The sequence below is a fragment of the Medicago sativa genome, chromosome 5 (genome assembly GCF_051527215.1).
Source record: "Medicago sativa cultivar Bolivia chromosome 5, Bolivia_mono, whole genome shotgun sequence".
Classification (NCBI taxonomy): Eukaryota; Viridiplantae; Streptophyta; class Magnoliopsida; order Fabales; family Fabaceae; genus Medicago; species Medicago sativa.
Genome location: NC_140753.1, coordinates 22,816,724 through 22,829,543, shown reverse-complemented (window position 1 = coordinate 22,829,543; position 12,820 = coordinate 22,816,724). Strand labels below are relative to the sequence as shown.

Below are 12,820 nucleotides of genomic sequence, written 5' to 3'. Positions count from 1 at the left end.
TGATCTTTTATTACTTATGGGACCAAACCGATACTTGAAATCAAGGTAACGGACTAATTGAACATTTAAGCCAAAAAAAATATCACAAAAAAGACTTAACAATTAAATTAGTACACCGTTTAGAGTTAGCGGGTTTTTTTCCCCAGTTCCTTGGCTTCGCCAAACAAAACAATCACACACACAGAGGGAGGGTTTCTTCTTCAATGGTGGGAGTGAGACGCGGTGGTGACGTAGTTCGTGTCGTTGTCGCTGGAGACAGTGGAACCGGTAAAACCAGCCTCGTTCACGGCTCGCCTCGATTTCTACATTGTGATGGTGTCCCGATCAAAATCATTGACACTTCTTCACGGTAACGTTCATTCCTTCGTTCTTATCTTCCTCAAATTCCAATAATGGACACACATTTAATCAAATGTTTCTTACTTTCCCAATTATAGAAATCCTGCGAATTCATGCATATGTTTTTTTTTTTTTGCTGGAAATCTGATTGAATACCTTCATTTATGCATGTGCTTGTGCTTGTAGTACTGAGGACACTGATAAAGTTGCTGAAGAATTACAGCGGGCTGACTCAGTTGTCCTTACTTATGCATGTGATCGCTCCGAGACACTTGAAAATCTAACCATATTTTGGCTCCCTCGTCTTCGAAAATTAGAGGTTCTCATCTCTCTTTGTTCTTCGTTTTTTTTATTTCATTTCCAGGGAATGTATGTTTGACATAGATAGATATTTGTACATCATGAACAGGTCAAAGCTCCGGTTATAGTGGTCGGTTGTAAGCTTGATCTGCTAGATGAAAATCAGCAAGTGAGCCTAGAGCAGGTGATGTCACCACTAATGCAGCAGTTTTGCGAAATTCAAGCATGTGTTGAGTGTTCATCGTATAAGACATTCGAGGTATCTTTTACTCATACTATTTCAATCAAATTCCTCTTTTTTCTTTTCAAGGGTGACACAATTCTAATTAAGTTTCCTTGTTGAAGGTCCGGGAAGTTTTCTTCTTTGCACAAAAGGCTGCTCTCTATCCCATGACTCCTTTATTTGATCAGGAGTCACAAACTCTAACGCCTCGTTGTGTGCGGGCTTTGAAGCGGATTTTTACCCTTTGTGATCATGACAAAGATGGGGCTCTTAGTAACGCTGAACTAAATGCTTTTCAGGTCTTAATTTCTCCTTCTCATATTAAACTTCAAATTGTGGCTTGTTTATTATCCGAGTATAATAGTCTCACACCTTCTAGCTTGAATATAGGCTTGTTCACATCACGTTATGGTAGCTTATGTTGTGGTAAGTTAACCTGCATATCAAATTTGTGCAAAATCTAACCAAACTATCTACAGGTTAGATGTTTCAATGCTCCTCTAAAGCCACGTGAAATTTTGGATGTAAAGGAGGTTGTGAAAAAGAATTTATCAGAAGGCGTGAATGAACAAGGACTTACTTCAGCAGGATTTCTATTTCTTCATGCCCTTTTCATAGAAAAAGGGCCTCTTGAGGCAACATGGACCGTGCTAAAAAAGTTCGGATATAATTATGATGTCAAGCTTGCTGCTGGTTTATTTCCACCTTTGAAGTGTGCACCTGATCAGGTGTTTCTTTTGAGATAAATTGCAGCATCTTGTGTTATGTTCTCTATATGTTATACCTGCTTGTATTTCAATTTGTTGACAATATATGGAACTTATTTTATTCTCATTGATTTAATGTCTGCAGAGTGTTGAATTGACAAATGAGGCAATTGATTTCTTGGTGACAATCTTTGATGAATTTGATGGTAATTCTGTAAGTCATGCTTCTCCCCAATCATTTTTGGGCATTATTTTAACTTACTTTATTGTTATACAATTTGAAAATCATTTATATCTTTTCCTTCCTCCAGGATAAGGTGCTGCAACCCCATGAACTTGAAGAACTGTTTTCTAGTGCCCCAAAAAGGTAGGCTGATTGTAATCTTTCTTATGTTGTGGAATTTTTCAAATGTACATACATTTTTTAAGGATGTGGTTTATACTTGTGACTTTGCTTCTTCACTGTTTTGACAAAGTCCCAGCTATGACATTTTTTATAGGCATGCCTTTCCCGAGTCAGAATGTCAATTAGGACTCTTGGCAATGTTTTTTGAAATTTTTTAATTTTTAATTGCAGTCCCTGGATTGAAAATCCATACAAGGATGCTGTAGAAAGGAATGCATCTGGAGGACTGTCACTTGATGCATTTTTGTCAGAGGTGCAGTGCACAAGTCTTTTATCTTTGTCCCTCCCTCTTCCTTATATTTTGTTGAACAATGTTTATAGAAAAGTGGTGGGCTTCAATGGATAGATTTATCACTATATTTTAAAAGTATTTTGAGAATCATGGTTGCCTCAGTTTTACATGATGTATGACTGTACGTCTGGTCTGTGTATCTTTTCCGTGCATATAGCATTTTATTTGCATCACCATCGATTTATTATATTATATGTTTTCCAAACAGTGGGCACTCATGACACTTCTAAATCCGACCTTTAGTGTGGAGAATCTGATGTACATTGGTTATCCTGGTGATCCATCATCTGCTATCCGTGTGACTAGGAGGCGACGCGTAGATCGCAAAAAACGACATTCAGAAAGAAATGTATTGCAGTGCTTCGTTTTTGGGCCTATGAAAGCTGGAAAATCTGCATTATTGAATTATTGCATCAGAAGGTATTTTAGTTGTTACCTTGAGGTTCCTGGTAACACATTAAATTATTGACCATCATCTCGTTGTTGTTGAAATTAATTATGCAGGCCATATTCTGAAGCATACAATCCAACTACAAATGAAGATCGTTTTGCTGCCAATGTTGTTGATATTTCTACGGTAATTGATACTCGATTGACATTTGACAATAGCTTCTTACTGTGACAAAGAAAGACATTTCAGGACTGTTTGGATTGGCTTATTTGAGCTTATCTACTGACATAAGCTTTGTGAGACTGTTTGGGAGAACTTATGAAAACAACTTAAGACAATTTTCTTAAGATTTTTTCAACTTTTCATAAGTTCTCACATATAGGTTATAAAAATAACTTATAGCACAAAAACAATTGAACGTTATTTCACCTTTTGCTACGAAAATAGCTTCTGCAAGCTTATACATAAGCGCTTGTGCTATAATAAGCTGCAAATAAGTTTTTTTTTTATCTAAACTGGCCCTTCAATTCTTTAAGCTTTTGTCACACCAAAGTCTTCATTTGTTGTATTCATTTTGTACATATTGACACTTATATCTTCCAATTCGCTTACCATTTTGTTTGCAGGAAAACAAAAAATATATTGTGCTGAGACAGATTTCTGAAGGTGGAGTTTCAAAGCTGCTAGCCAACAAGGAGTCTCTGGGCTCATGTGACATTGCAGTTTTTGTTCATGACAGGTGACAACTTATATTGAAGTACATAATATCAGATAGAAATTATGGATTAGATTTTTTTCATGTTATTATAAGCATAGGTTTCACTATTAAATTATTACCTGGTGCCTTTGGTGCATATAAACTAAAAAATTATAACTTGTTTCCATAGATGTTTAGCTCATAACAAACTTTTCAATATCTAAAATCAAAAGCATTTAGAAAAACTCCATAGTGCATTTGGATGAACTTCCTAAAACAACTTATAGGCTGAAGACCACAAATTCTGGGTTGATTTTTCAAACTAACAATTGTAAATTACTCCCGCTGGTCTTTATTATAAACCAAAATACCTAATTTTACAGTAATTAAGGATTTTAGTTAACTCTAACTAATTTTTTTAATGTTATAAAAAAAATAATTGTAGTTCCTACAATACCCTTCATGGGAACATGTTCCACGAGAACAAAAGGGTTATTGCAAAATAAAAACTATATTAGTTAGGGATGACATCATTCAACTTATATTTTAGAGCACTAAACCATTTTTTGTTTATAATTGAAATCGGAAGGAGTACAAACATAAGATTCAAACAACTTAAAAATAAGATTTATAAGTCATTGTGTGTTTGCATGGTATTCATTATGTTCAAATTAACTCATCTATGGGCTTTTTAGTTAACTGTAATTTCATGTTCACGTGGTCTGGATTGTGGGCAACTTATACTAAGTGCCTGCAAAAATGTTGGTTGTATAGAGTTCGGGCCTGGCCAGCTGACTAAATATTAATTGTAGGTCTGATTCTTCACGGAAGGCATCATCTGAACTCTTGTCAAAAATTGCTGGTCATGGAGAAGACACTGGCTTTCAGGTGCCCTGTCTTATAGTTGCAGCTAATGATGATCAGGATTCATTTACAATGGCTATACAAGAGGCAACTATGGTATTTTCATTATTTTATTCATTTGAATGATCATATACATAATTGAACATGCATATTGCTGTACATAACTGTTGGATGGGTTAGATAAATAGATATTTATTGTGGTGAGTGACACATCTTGGAATTACGATTTCATCCTAAGTTTCTGATTAAGATTAATTATATAGTATGTAGTAGTCTATGTATATGTATGCTTTGATCTTCAGATTGACATTTGATTAAGCAGATTGAAAGCTAGTTTAATTTTTTCTTGTTTCACTTTTTGTATATTGTGATGTTTTGGATTTGTGACATTTTTTGCGCATTTATTATATGTTGTATGGCATCTTTGAATGGAAGTCTGAAAAGGTTCATGCCTCATTTACAAAATAAAGGCATCATGCCTCATTTACATGAACATTGCTATGCTATACCTGTTTCAAGCAGAAGTCTGAACAGGTTGTACTCGTTATCTTTGAAAATGCAAGACAATTTTCACTACAAGAGTCTATTTCTGCTTGTTAACAAGTAAAGCTAACATAAATTTAGGAAATCTGGAATATTATTGTGCATCGTTTCTCACTGTACATCTTGACTACGTGGGGTGTCTCATGAGTCATGTCTGGTTGTTCCACCAAAACACTTACATCAGATGGCTCTGATTTTTTAGTTAGGAAGGTATGGCCTACTGCTCCAAGGTGATCAAAGAACAAACCAGTGGACTCTTTGCAACCTGTCCATTATTCATTCTACTATATATTTAGGAAATGAAAATAGAAAATGTTTTTCCAAAGTAAATTGGGCCTTATATTTGTCAACCTTTTCTACCGACTCACAAACGAAGGTGGAAATTGAAGAGCACAGTTATCTTTCTCGTGTATGGATATAGCTGACTGTTAGAACAACTTGGTAAAATATATTGTATAGTGATGTCTTCCATGGCATATATAATCATGGCTTATGTTCTTTCTTGATGCTTGTAGGTTAGTCAGGACATAGGAGTAGAGGCTCCCATGCCGATCAGTGTGAAGTTGGGGGATTCCAATAATATATTTCGCCAAATTGTAATGGCTGCAGAGCACCCTCATTTAAACATTCCAAAAACTGAAGGTAGAAAAACACTCAAGCAGTACCACAGACTCATAGATCAATCTCTTATGTTTGTTTCAGGTATATTATTTTTCAGGTTTACTTGTTAGTTTCTTCATTAAGTTCCTTTTGACTTCGTATATATTTAAATTTTTCAATCTATCATGCTAACTAAATAAAAAGAGCCTATTAACCTGTTTAATTTTTCGGTGATATGATTTGTCCTGGATCACGTGTTCTCTCTTTTGGTTTTATAGCTCATTTTGATTTTCCAATGGTTTGTCACTTATAACCTTGAGGTGTTAAGCAACTGAACTGTTCCCTATTTGTGCTACCGTTTAGCTTGTTTTACTTCTCCTGTGTTGTTGAAAGATATGATATGAATCCATCGTTCATCCATGTAGTTTTGTTTCACTTTCTTTTTATTTCTTCTTCGGTAAATAGTTCTTGGAGTTTGAATTTAGATTATAGCTAGCCAATGAATTATCAACAAAATGCAAATGTAGCAAATGAATAAATAAATGGCCGTTACCAAGTTTCTACAATATAGGACCTAATTGGGAGCCATCTTTCTGGTTCCTCCAGAAAGCGGAGTCAAAGGATGGGGCAATGGCATGAAAGAGAGCTGGCCATGTTTGGGCTTTCTATCTTTTTGGATATTCAGTCGGCCACCGATCATTTGAATTTTTTATTCAACTTTTGACTAGTTCTGCTTTGGTGTTCCGCAAAATGTTAATTTAAATTACTAGAAAATATAAGTTTGGCTTTGGTTTCTTTGTTAATGATTATAGTATCACATTATATTGCAGTTGGGGTGGCCGTGGCGTTTGGGCTGGCTGTGCAAGGAAGAATGCGTCAGGTTAAAAGACAGGTTCTGTGAATGGGTCGTGATCATTCCATACCTTGATCTGGATGCAGCCTAGCCTGCTCTTGGCTAAGCTACATTGCCTTTAACATTAAAGGTGTTAAGAATTACATTAGTGTTGGGTTGAGAAATATTAGAAGATACTTATGTGAATAGCTAAGTTACAGGATTTGTGTATATATAGGACTCGTGTTAAACATCTTAGGGGTATCAATATTATGGAAAATGCTTAATATTACAAACCTAATTTCACAAGAAACACACATAAATGGCTGTTCATCCTACTGGCATTGGCCGTTGGAACTCTCAAATTTTTAACACAGGTCCATGTGTTCTTTTTCTTTATCTTGCTTTTCTTGTTCAAGTTTTGTGAGCGTTTATCTTCTTGCCTTAGCTCCTTAAATATTTTAGTAATCTTATATTAATCACACGTCACTTGAACAAGAAGAGCCATTCATGCGTAACATAAAGAGAAAGTAATCAATAGTAGTATTATATAAGATTACTTTTGATAATGTAAAATATTTTACGTTGATAGTGTGTCAAAAGTAATCATATATAATAGTGGTATATGATTTTATATAATATAAATAGATAAGAATAGATATAATAGATGGTTAGCTAAGAAATAGTATTTGTAATAACTTTATATTTATGTGTGTACGTATGACGACAAAATGAATCCCTGCTGCCTACATGACTAAATCAGAAATATAGCTATAGTAAGTCAGTAAGTGTTATATTTCGATGAACATGTATATATATACTGTATACATATAAGTTTACTTGAGAAATTACGCAATTAGAGGGGGCCATCTCATGGGTCTCCCCTCTACATTCGTCCCTGCTTAGAAAGAGAGATCATTTGAATTTTTGGTTTTCCTTTAATTTATTTATTCATAAGTCAACAAGATTCCATCAACCGTGCGTTGAGCCTTATTTTATAACCCTCTGGTTTTCATAGAAAGGGTGAGACCAGATAAGTACATTACCAATAATCATTTCACCTGGTAGTTGAACACAGGTTCTACCGATACGTATAACTCTAGTAAATTCGAAATTTGGCTGTGATAAAATGCAACCTTATGGCTAAAAATATTTACGAGGGCTTTAATTCAGAGGTTCTGAGTTTGAACCCGTTAGTGAGCTACCCATCCTCCCAAAAATGTTTTTTTTTTGTTATTTTTGAAAAATGCAACATTCATAACAATTGTTTTATCATCTCTCAATCATAATGACTCAATTTTTTTTTTTGGTAGAATCGGAAAAAGAAAGAAAAAATAACAGAAAAAAAACTATCTAGAAAAAGAAATCCTACTAGCATCAGCTAATAGGAGTAGACTAATTCCAGCAGGAGGAACTGCAATAGAACGATATGTCTCATGGCTACCAGCTCCAAGCTTGGCAAGATAGTCGGCGCAAGCATTGCCTTCTCGAAGAGTATGATGCATGTGGATGTGCCAGTCCCTGGAAAAGAGCTCCTTTATATTAAAAATAATTGCTGCATAGTGATGCCAAGCGTTGACAGGTTCAGAAATCAACTTAATTGCGGTCTTTGAATCAGAATAACACCACAATTCTGAAATACCAAACTCCCAGGCCATACGTAACCCATGGTAAATTGCCAATAACTCCGCATGGAGGATGTTAGAGAAGCCTATATTGCCAGCAAATCCATGGATCCAAGCACCATCCTCATTCCTAAGCAAGCCCCCAAAACCGGAGACACCGGGATTACCGAGGCTACTTCCGTCAACATTCAAAATCATGCCATTACCCCCCTTATCATTCCACTTTATCACCCGCGTGAGTGGAACTGGATGCTGCTTGAGGAAGTTCTTAGCCAAAAGATTAGCATAGTTTTCTGTACACATCCTAGTAGAAAATGGAGAAACGACCTCATTTGCCATACACAGGCTGTTCCTAGTGCGCCATAACCACCAACAAGCAGACATAAACAAAAATCTAGAATGGCCATCAATACCACGACGTAACCAAACATAAAGATCGTCCCCTTGGAAGAAAGATAATTCGGTAAATCCAATAGCTTTCCAAAGACGAGTCGCAAAATCGCAATCCCTGAGGCAGTGGAAGGTGGTCTCAACTTCTTGATTACAACGCGGACAAAGGTTCATTTGGATCATACCACGATGGCACAACATCGACCTGGTAGGAAGAGAGTTCTGTAATGCCGTCCAAAGGAAAAATTTCAATTTCTCTGGAGCAGGGATGTGCCACAACCACGTCCATGAGATATTATCAGTTAGATTACCAGCAAACTCCAATCTATTAAGCCAAAAATATCCAATCTATTGTCGTCTATTTAGTTGTCAACACAAATGAAAACTTTTTAATGTAATTTCCCCTTTTTCACTCTATATATGATATATAATTTATATACATATATGCTTCAGGGACATAATGTGAAGACCGAGGGAACCGTGTATCTCACCCTCAAGTAAATGGCAATAGTAGAAATTATAAAGCTAATGGGAAAGAAGATGAAATATAAGTAAATAAGCAACAATGGCCTAAAAAAAGTAATTAAGCAAAAAGAGCAAGGAGAAAGACAAACTCTTGGGATCATTAACTACATAGAAAACATTATAGATAAACAACTAACTACATGTAGAAATAGAGCAAGTGTGCCAAAGATTATTCCTTATGTAGCTCTTCATTATATGTCATATGAGCAAAATATCACAGAGAGATTGTTCTAACTTTTCCAAATGATTAGAAAGACCCTACCCTTAATCTTGTGGCAGGGTCACTCGGTTGTTAACATTAAGCAGCCACCATATTTCTATTCCCTTCCAATTTTCTTTGGCTATTTTAGTTCTCAAATTTTTGAATTCAAAAATCAATGATCAACAAGATCTAAACAAAATCACTTAGGATAGAAAACGGTTTGCTTGTATTGATTCAACATCACTTAGGTGAGTGTTACCATTTCTTAAATTATACAACAACCAAGCCTTATCCCACTAAGTGGGGTCGACTACATGAATCAAACGACGCCATAGTGTTTTATCAAAATCCATGTCTTTCTCTAACTCTCTAGATCCTTCCTAATAGTTTCTCTTATAGTTTTTCTAGGTCTACCCCTAGAGTGTTAACATTTCTTAAATCATAAGGAAAATATACAACAAAACCAAAGCCTTATCCTACTAAGTGGGACCGGCTACATGTTATTTCAGAAAATTGACAAAGCACGTTATTAACAATGCAATAGAGTTGATTCCAGAGGGCCACAATAAACATTATGCAGCATACAAAATGTGTTTATATATACTTTTACCTAATGTAACACTTGTTTAAATCATCATGGTATCAACACTTGTTTAAGTTAATATAATAATCTAAGAAATGAACCAAATCCATTTCAAAATGACATTTAATTCCAATGTCTAATCAACACCTCATGAATTGTCAAAGGCATCAACCATATTCCTTGTCAGTCTTGTTGTTGTTTCCCATTTTCTCTCAACATATGATGAAATTTTCTCTTCACCTCCCAATATAAATACTTAAGTTTTGAAACTTTTTTTCATGTATTCATTTCTATTATATTTATACACTCACTCTCTACTTCACACAACACAACATAGATAATAACTAATTACAACATAGTAACAACAAGAAACATGATACAAAAGAGTCATAGCATCAAAAAAAATTTATTTATTTTCATCTTTATGCATATTGTAAAGTGAAGGCTGAACCAATTACAACAACAACATTAACATCAACAGCATCATCATCAGTTTAATTAGTTTGTTCAAGATTGATAATCAACTCCAGTTAGAAACATGGCACAGTAAACGACTCATACTACCAGTACAACAAAGCATTAAAATCATACGTACAATAGACCTTTAAGCTATAAACACCAAAAGGGTACATGTTTATATTGCCATTTTCTATCATTTCTGGAGTCGAAAAACAAGTAATTGAAACACTCCCCTTTTGCAAATTTTCTTCCTTTAAGGGATCAAATTCTGCACCTCAACTCCACAAACAAGGTCAATTAAAAACATGATGTACACATACCAGTAGATTTACTGCTTAAACCAACAGCTCTAGATGTGCCTTCCTGATGCTGCTCTACTTCCTGCAGTTGGCAGATCCATTGGACAAAACAAAATTCAAAGGGTTACTCGGTACACCAGTCTATTGAATGACATAAAGTGAATGTGAACTGGTATAATTAACGGATCCAATGGACAAAACACGAAGCAACAATTCTACTAAAGTTTGAGCCTTAGATAAGGATATTATTGATTTTAGCTATAGTTAAAATCAACTAAATCTAACATGCTACGCTAGAAATGTTGCAGTGGAGGAAGCTGTTAATAAATGAATATGGTTTTCCATTCTCTCCTTGACCAAGCAATCATTGAGATTTTTTTTGCAGAGACAGTAAAAATTTTATTTGCATTGACAGTAGTAACATTAGCAACAACAATTCTATTCTAAATTTTAATGTCAATCCTCGTCTTCTCTTGCAATATTCATGCTGGATAGATTATGCCTCTCCCTCTAGTATTTGTGCCTTTAAAGTAGTGCTAAGCATAGGTTCCTAATTAGTGGCTAAGCATTTTGGAAAAATGTGGATTCATCTTGAACACCCAAAGATATTATTAAAAGTTAAAAATAATATTGCAAGGTTTTTCTAGAACAATGTCATAGCTTTCAATGTGGCAAGGAGTGAAGAATTTCGTGCTATCTTGAATCTGTTGCAAAACATGGCTTAGGATTCAAACCACCATCATACCCTAATATTATAGTCAAGTATTTAAAGCAAAGAAGTTCAGGCCACAATTGAGGCATTGGCAGTCCACAAAGCTACATGGAAGAAAACATGTTGCACAATAACGACGTCTTGTGCTGCACATTGCGTTGATTTAATAATGGAAGAATTCGAGAAGAAAATACATATTCATCAAGAGAGAATTCCAAAATGCAGAAGAATTTGCCATGAATGGAGGTAAGGAGAATATACAAAAAGATTTCAATGGTCTCAAGAAAGAGGCATCTAACTATCCATCTATTTATTTGACTATATGGAACATCAAAGAAGAAAAGTGGGAGCATTTGATAATGATAGAATCGGAAGCTAACCTGTCTAAAGCCGGGTTTGTTGAATGTAGGTTTTTTTTGATGGATTTAAGACCCTGTAAGTGAAAACAGTAGTATGATTTAGAGATAAATACTATCTTACAATCCATATGAAGAGAGAATGAGTTAGATCTACTACTACACCTCTCTGAAATGTGAAGTTCTTGAATAATTATATCTCGACAAACTACGACACCTATCTGAAGGATTCTTTTGCTCCAGCTGAATATGTATTTGTATTGATTAATTAACATCAGAACATAACAGAACCATTATCTTAACAAAAAAAAAGTTGTTTTGTTTTGTTAATTACCTGAGCAGCAATGGTAGCTAGCAGTGTTTCGCACATCTCCTAAGACGAAAACAAACATTTAGATAATCAGAATAAGATAAAAGTATATTGTGAAAGCAACACTAATATATACCTGAATCATGGAAATCAAATCGAGCAAATAGCCTTTATTTATCCATTCGAAGGCAACGTAACAAGCTCCAAATATGATGGAACTACGAACCACCGGTTCGACCACGAGAATGACAAAGCGATCTATTATCTCTTCATCGGTGAGATTTACAGACGGAGGTATCTCGGCGTCGGCGGGTGCGTGAGCAAGAGAGTGAGATATTTCGCGGTTGGGATCGGCGTTGGGCTTCCTGAATCTGTGTGCAATGCTATCGGCGATACGAACGATAACGCGTGATATCTCGTCGTCTGCGCGAGCGACTAAGCCAGATATCATGTTGCCGCTGTCGGGTCCGGCGACGGCGTCGGCGTTGGCCATCTGCATGCTGCTAAGTTGTTTGTTTCATCCGTGTGTTTGGTTTGTTATTGAAGCCTTTTGGGTAATGGTAACATTGGTAAGTACTACTCCCTCCGTTTCAAAATGAGTGTCGCTTTAGCCAAAAAAATTTGTTTCAAAATGAGTGTCGCTTTCATTTTCCAATGCAATAATAACTTTTTCTTTTCAATTGTACCCTCCAATTAATACTCTGCACACTATTTCCAAAGTATTACTTTTAAAACTAACCAATAGTTAATAAGGATAATTTGGTAAAATAATCATTCTCTTTCTCTTAATCATTGCATTTCTTAATATGTGTGTAAACACCTAAAACGACACTCATTTTGAAACGGAGAGAGTATGTGCGTAGAGGGTCCTCTATATGAAAATGGAATATAAGGACACGAGAGAACATAAACCTAAGTTCAATGATCCAAAAAAATAAATAAACCTAAGCTCAATCAAACCACATAATCAGTTCAATCGGACATACAAGATAATGCATTTTATTTGTTTTGAAGGAGGGTAGTTTTTTCTATATATATTTTTGAAAAAGGAATAATTTCACTTAGCCAAATTAAGCAATAATTTTTTTTAAGGGTGAATCTGACAATAAGTTGAAAGCTACAACCTCAAAAATATAAGATGGAGTCTTTTCCACCTAAACAAAAT

General features: G+C 35.2%; 2 protein-coding genes across 3 annotated transcripts; one reads left to right on the top strand and one right to left on the bottom strand.

Moving 5' to 3' along the window:
• Positions 1 to 130: 130 nt before the first annotated feature.
• Positions 131 to 6,532, top strand: LOC146921088 (mitochondrial Rho GTPase 1-like). The gene is made up of 14 exons (XM_085714504.1): positions 131 to 349; positions 526 to 658; positions 749 to 898; positions 985 to 1,161; positions 1,342 to 1,590; positions 1,715 to 1,783; positions 1,881 to 1,936; positions 2,147 to 2,228; positions 2,476 to 2,687; positions 2,772 to 2,844; positions 3,285 to 3,397; positions 4,168 to 4,315; positions 5,278 to 5,464; positions 6,193 to 6,532. Exons 1-14 carry the CDS (start codon positions 204 to 206, stop codon positions 6,261 to 6,263), a joined length of 1,866 nt encoding a protein of 621 aa, XP_085570630.1. The 5' UTR covers positions 131 to 203; the 3' UTR covers positions 6,264 to 6,532.
• A 3,455-nt stretch (positions 6,533 to 9,987) lies between these two features.
• On the bottom strand, positions 9,988 to 12,234 carry LOC146921087 (uncharacterized). Of its 2 annotated transcripts, none has more exons than XM_085714510.1 (5): positions 11,792 to 12,234; positions 11,680 to 11,718; positions 11,511 to 11,588; positions 11,370 to 11,422; positions 9,988 to 10,359 (listed from the first exon to the last, which is right to left on the bottom strand). In XM_085714510.1, the coding sequence occupies exons 1-5, from the start codon at positions 12,152 to 12,154 to the stop codon at positions 10,353 to 10,355; spliced, it is 540 nt and encodes a 179-aa protein (XP_085570636.1). In that variant the 5' UTR covers positions 12,155 to 12,234; the 3' UTR covers positions 9,988 to 10,352. The 2 variants fall into 2 exon arrangements, with proteins under 2 accessions (XP_085570636.1, XP_085570638.1); XM_085714512.1 differs by having other exon boundaries at positions 11,680 to 11,715.
• Between the last annotated feature and the right edge of the window lie 586 nt (positions 12,235 to 12,820).

Bases quoted from the DNA above. Each gene is read 5' to 3' on its own strand.
- LOC146921087 (XM_085714510.1), bottom strand. From the start codon at position 12,154: ATGCAGATGGCCAACGCCGACGCCGTCGCCGGACCCGACAGCGGCAAC. The intron at 11,719-11,791 runs GTATATATTAGT...TTTTCGTCTTAG, and splicing joins ATTTGATTTCCATGATTCAG to GAGATGTGCGAAACACTGCT. The intron at 11,589-11,679 runs GTAATTAACAAA...ATACATATTCAG, and splicing joins TAGCTACCATTGCTGCTCAG to CTGGAGCAAAAGAATCCTTC.
- LOC146921088 (XM_085714504.1), top strand. From the start codon at position 204: ATGGTGGGAGTGAGACGCGGTGGTGACGTAGTTCGTGTCGTTGTCGCT. The intron at 350-525 runs GTAACGTTCATT...TTGTGCTTGTAG, and splicing joins ATCATTGACACTTCTTCACG to TACTGAGGACACTGATAAAG. The intron at 2,845-3,284 runs GTAATTGATACT...TTTTGTTTGCAG, and splicing joins ATGTTGTTGATATTTCTACG to GAAAACAAAAAATATATTGT.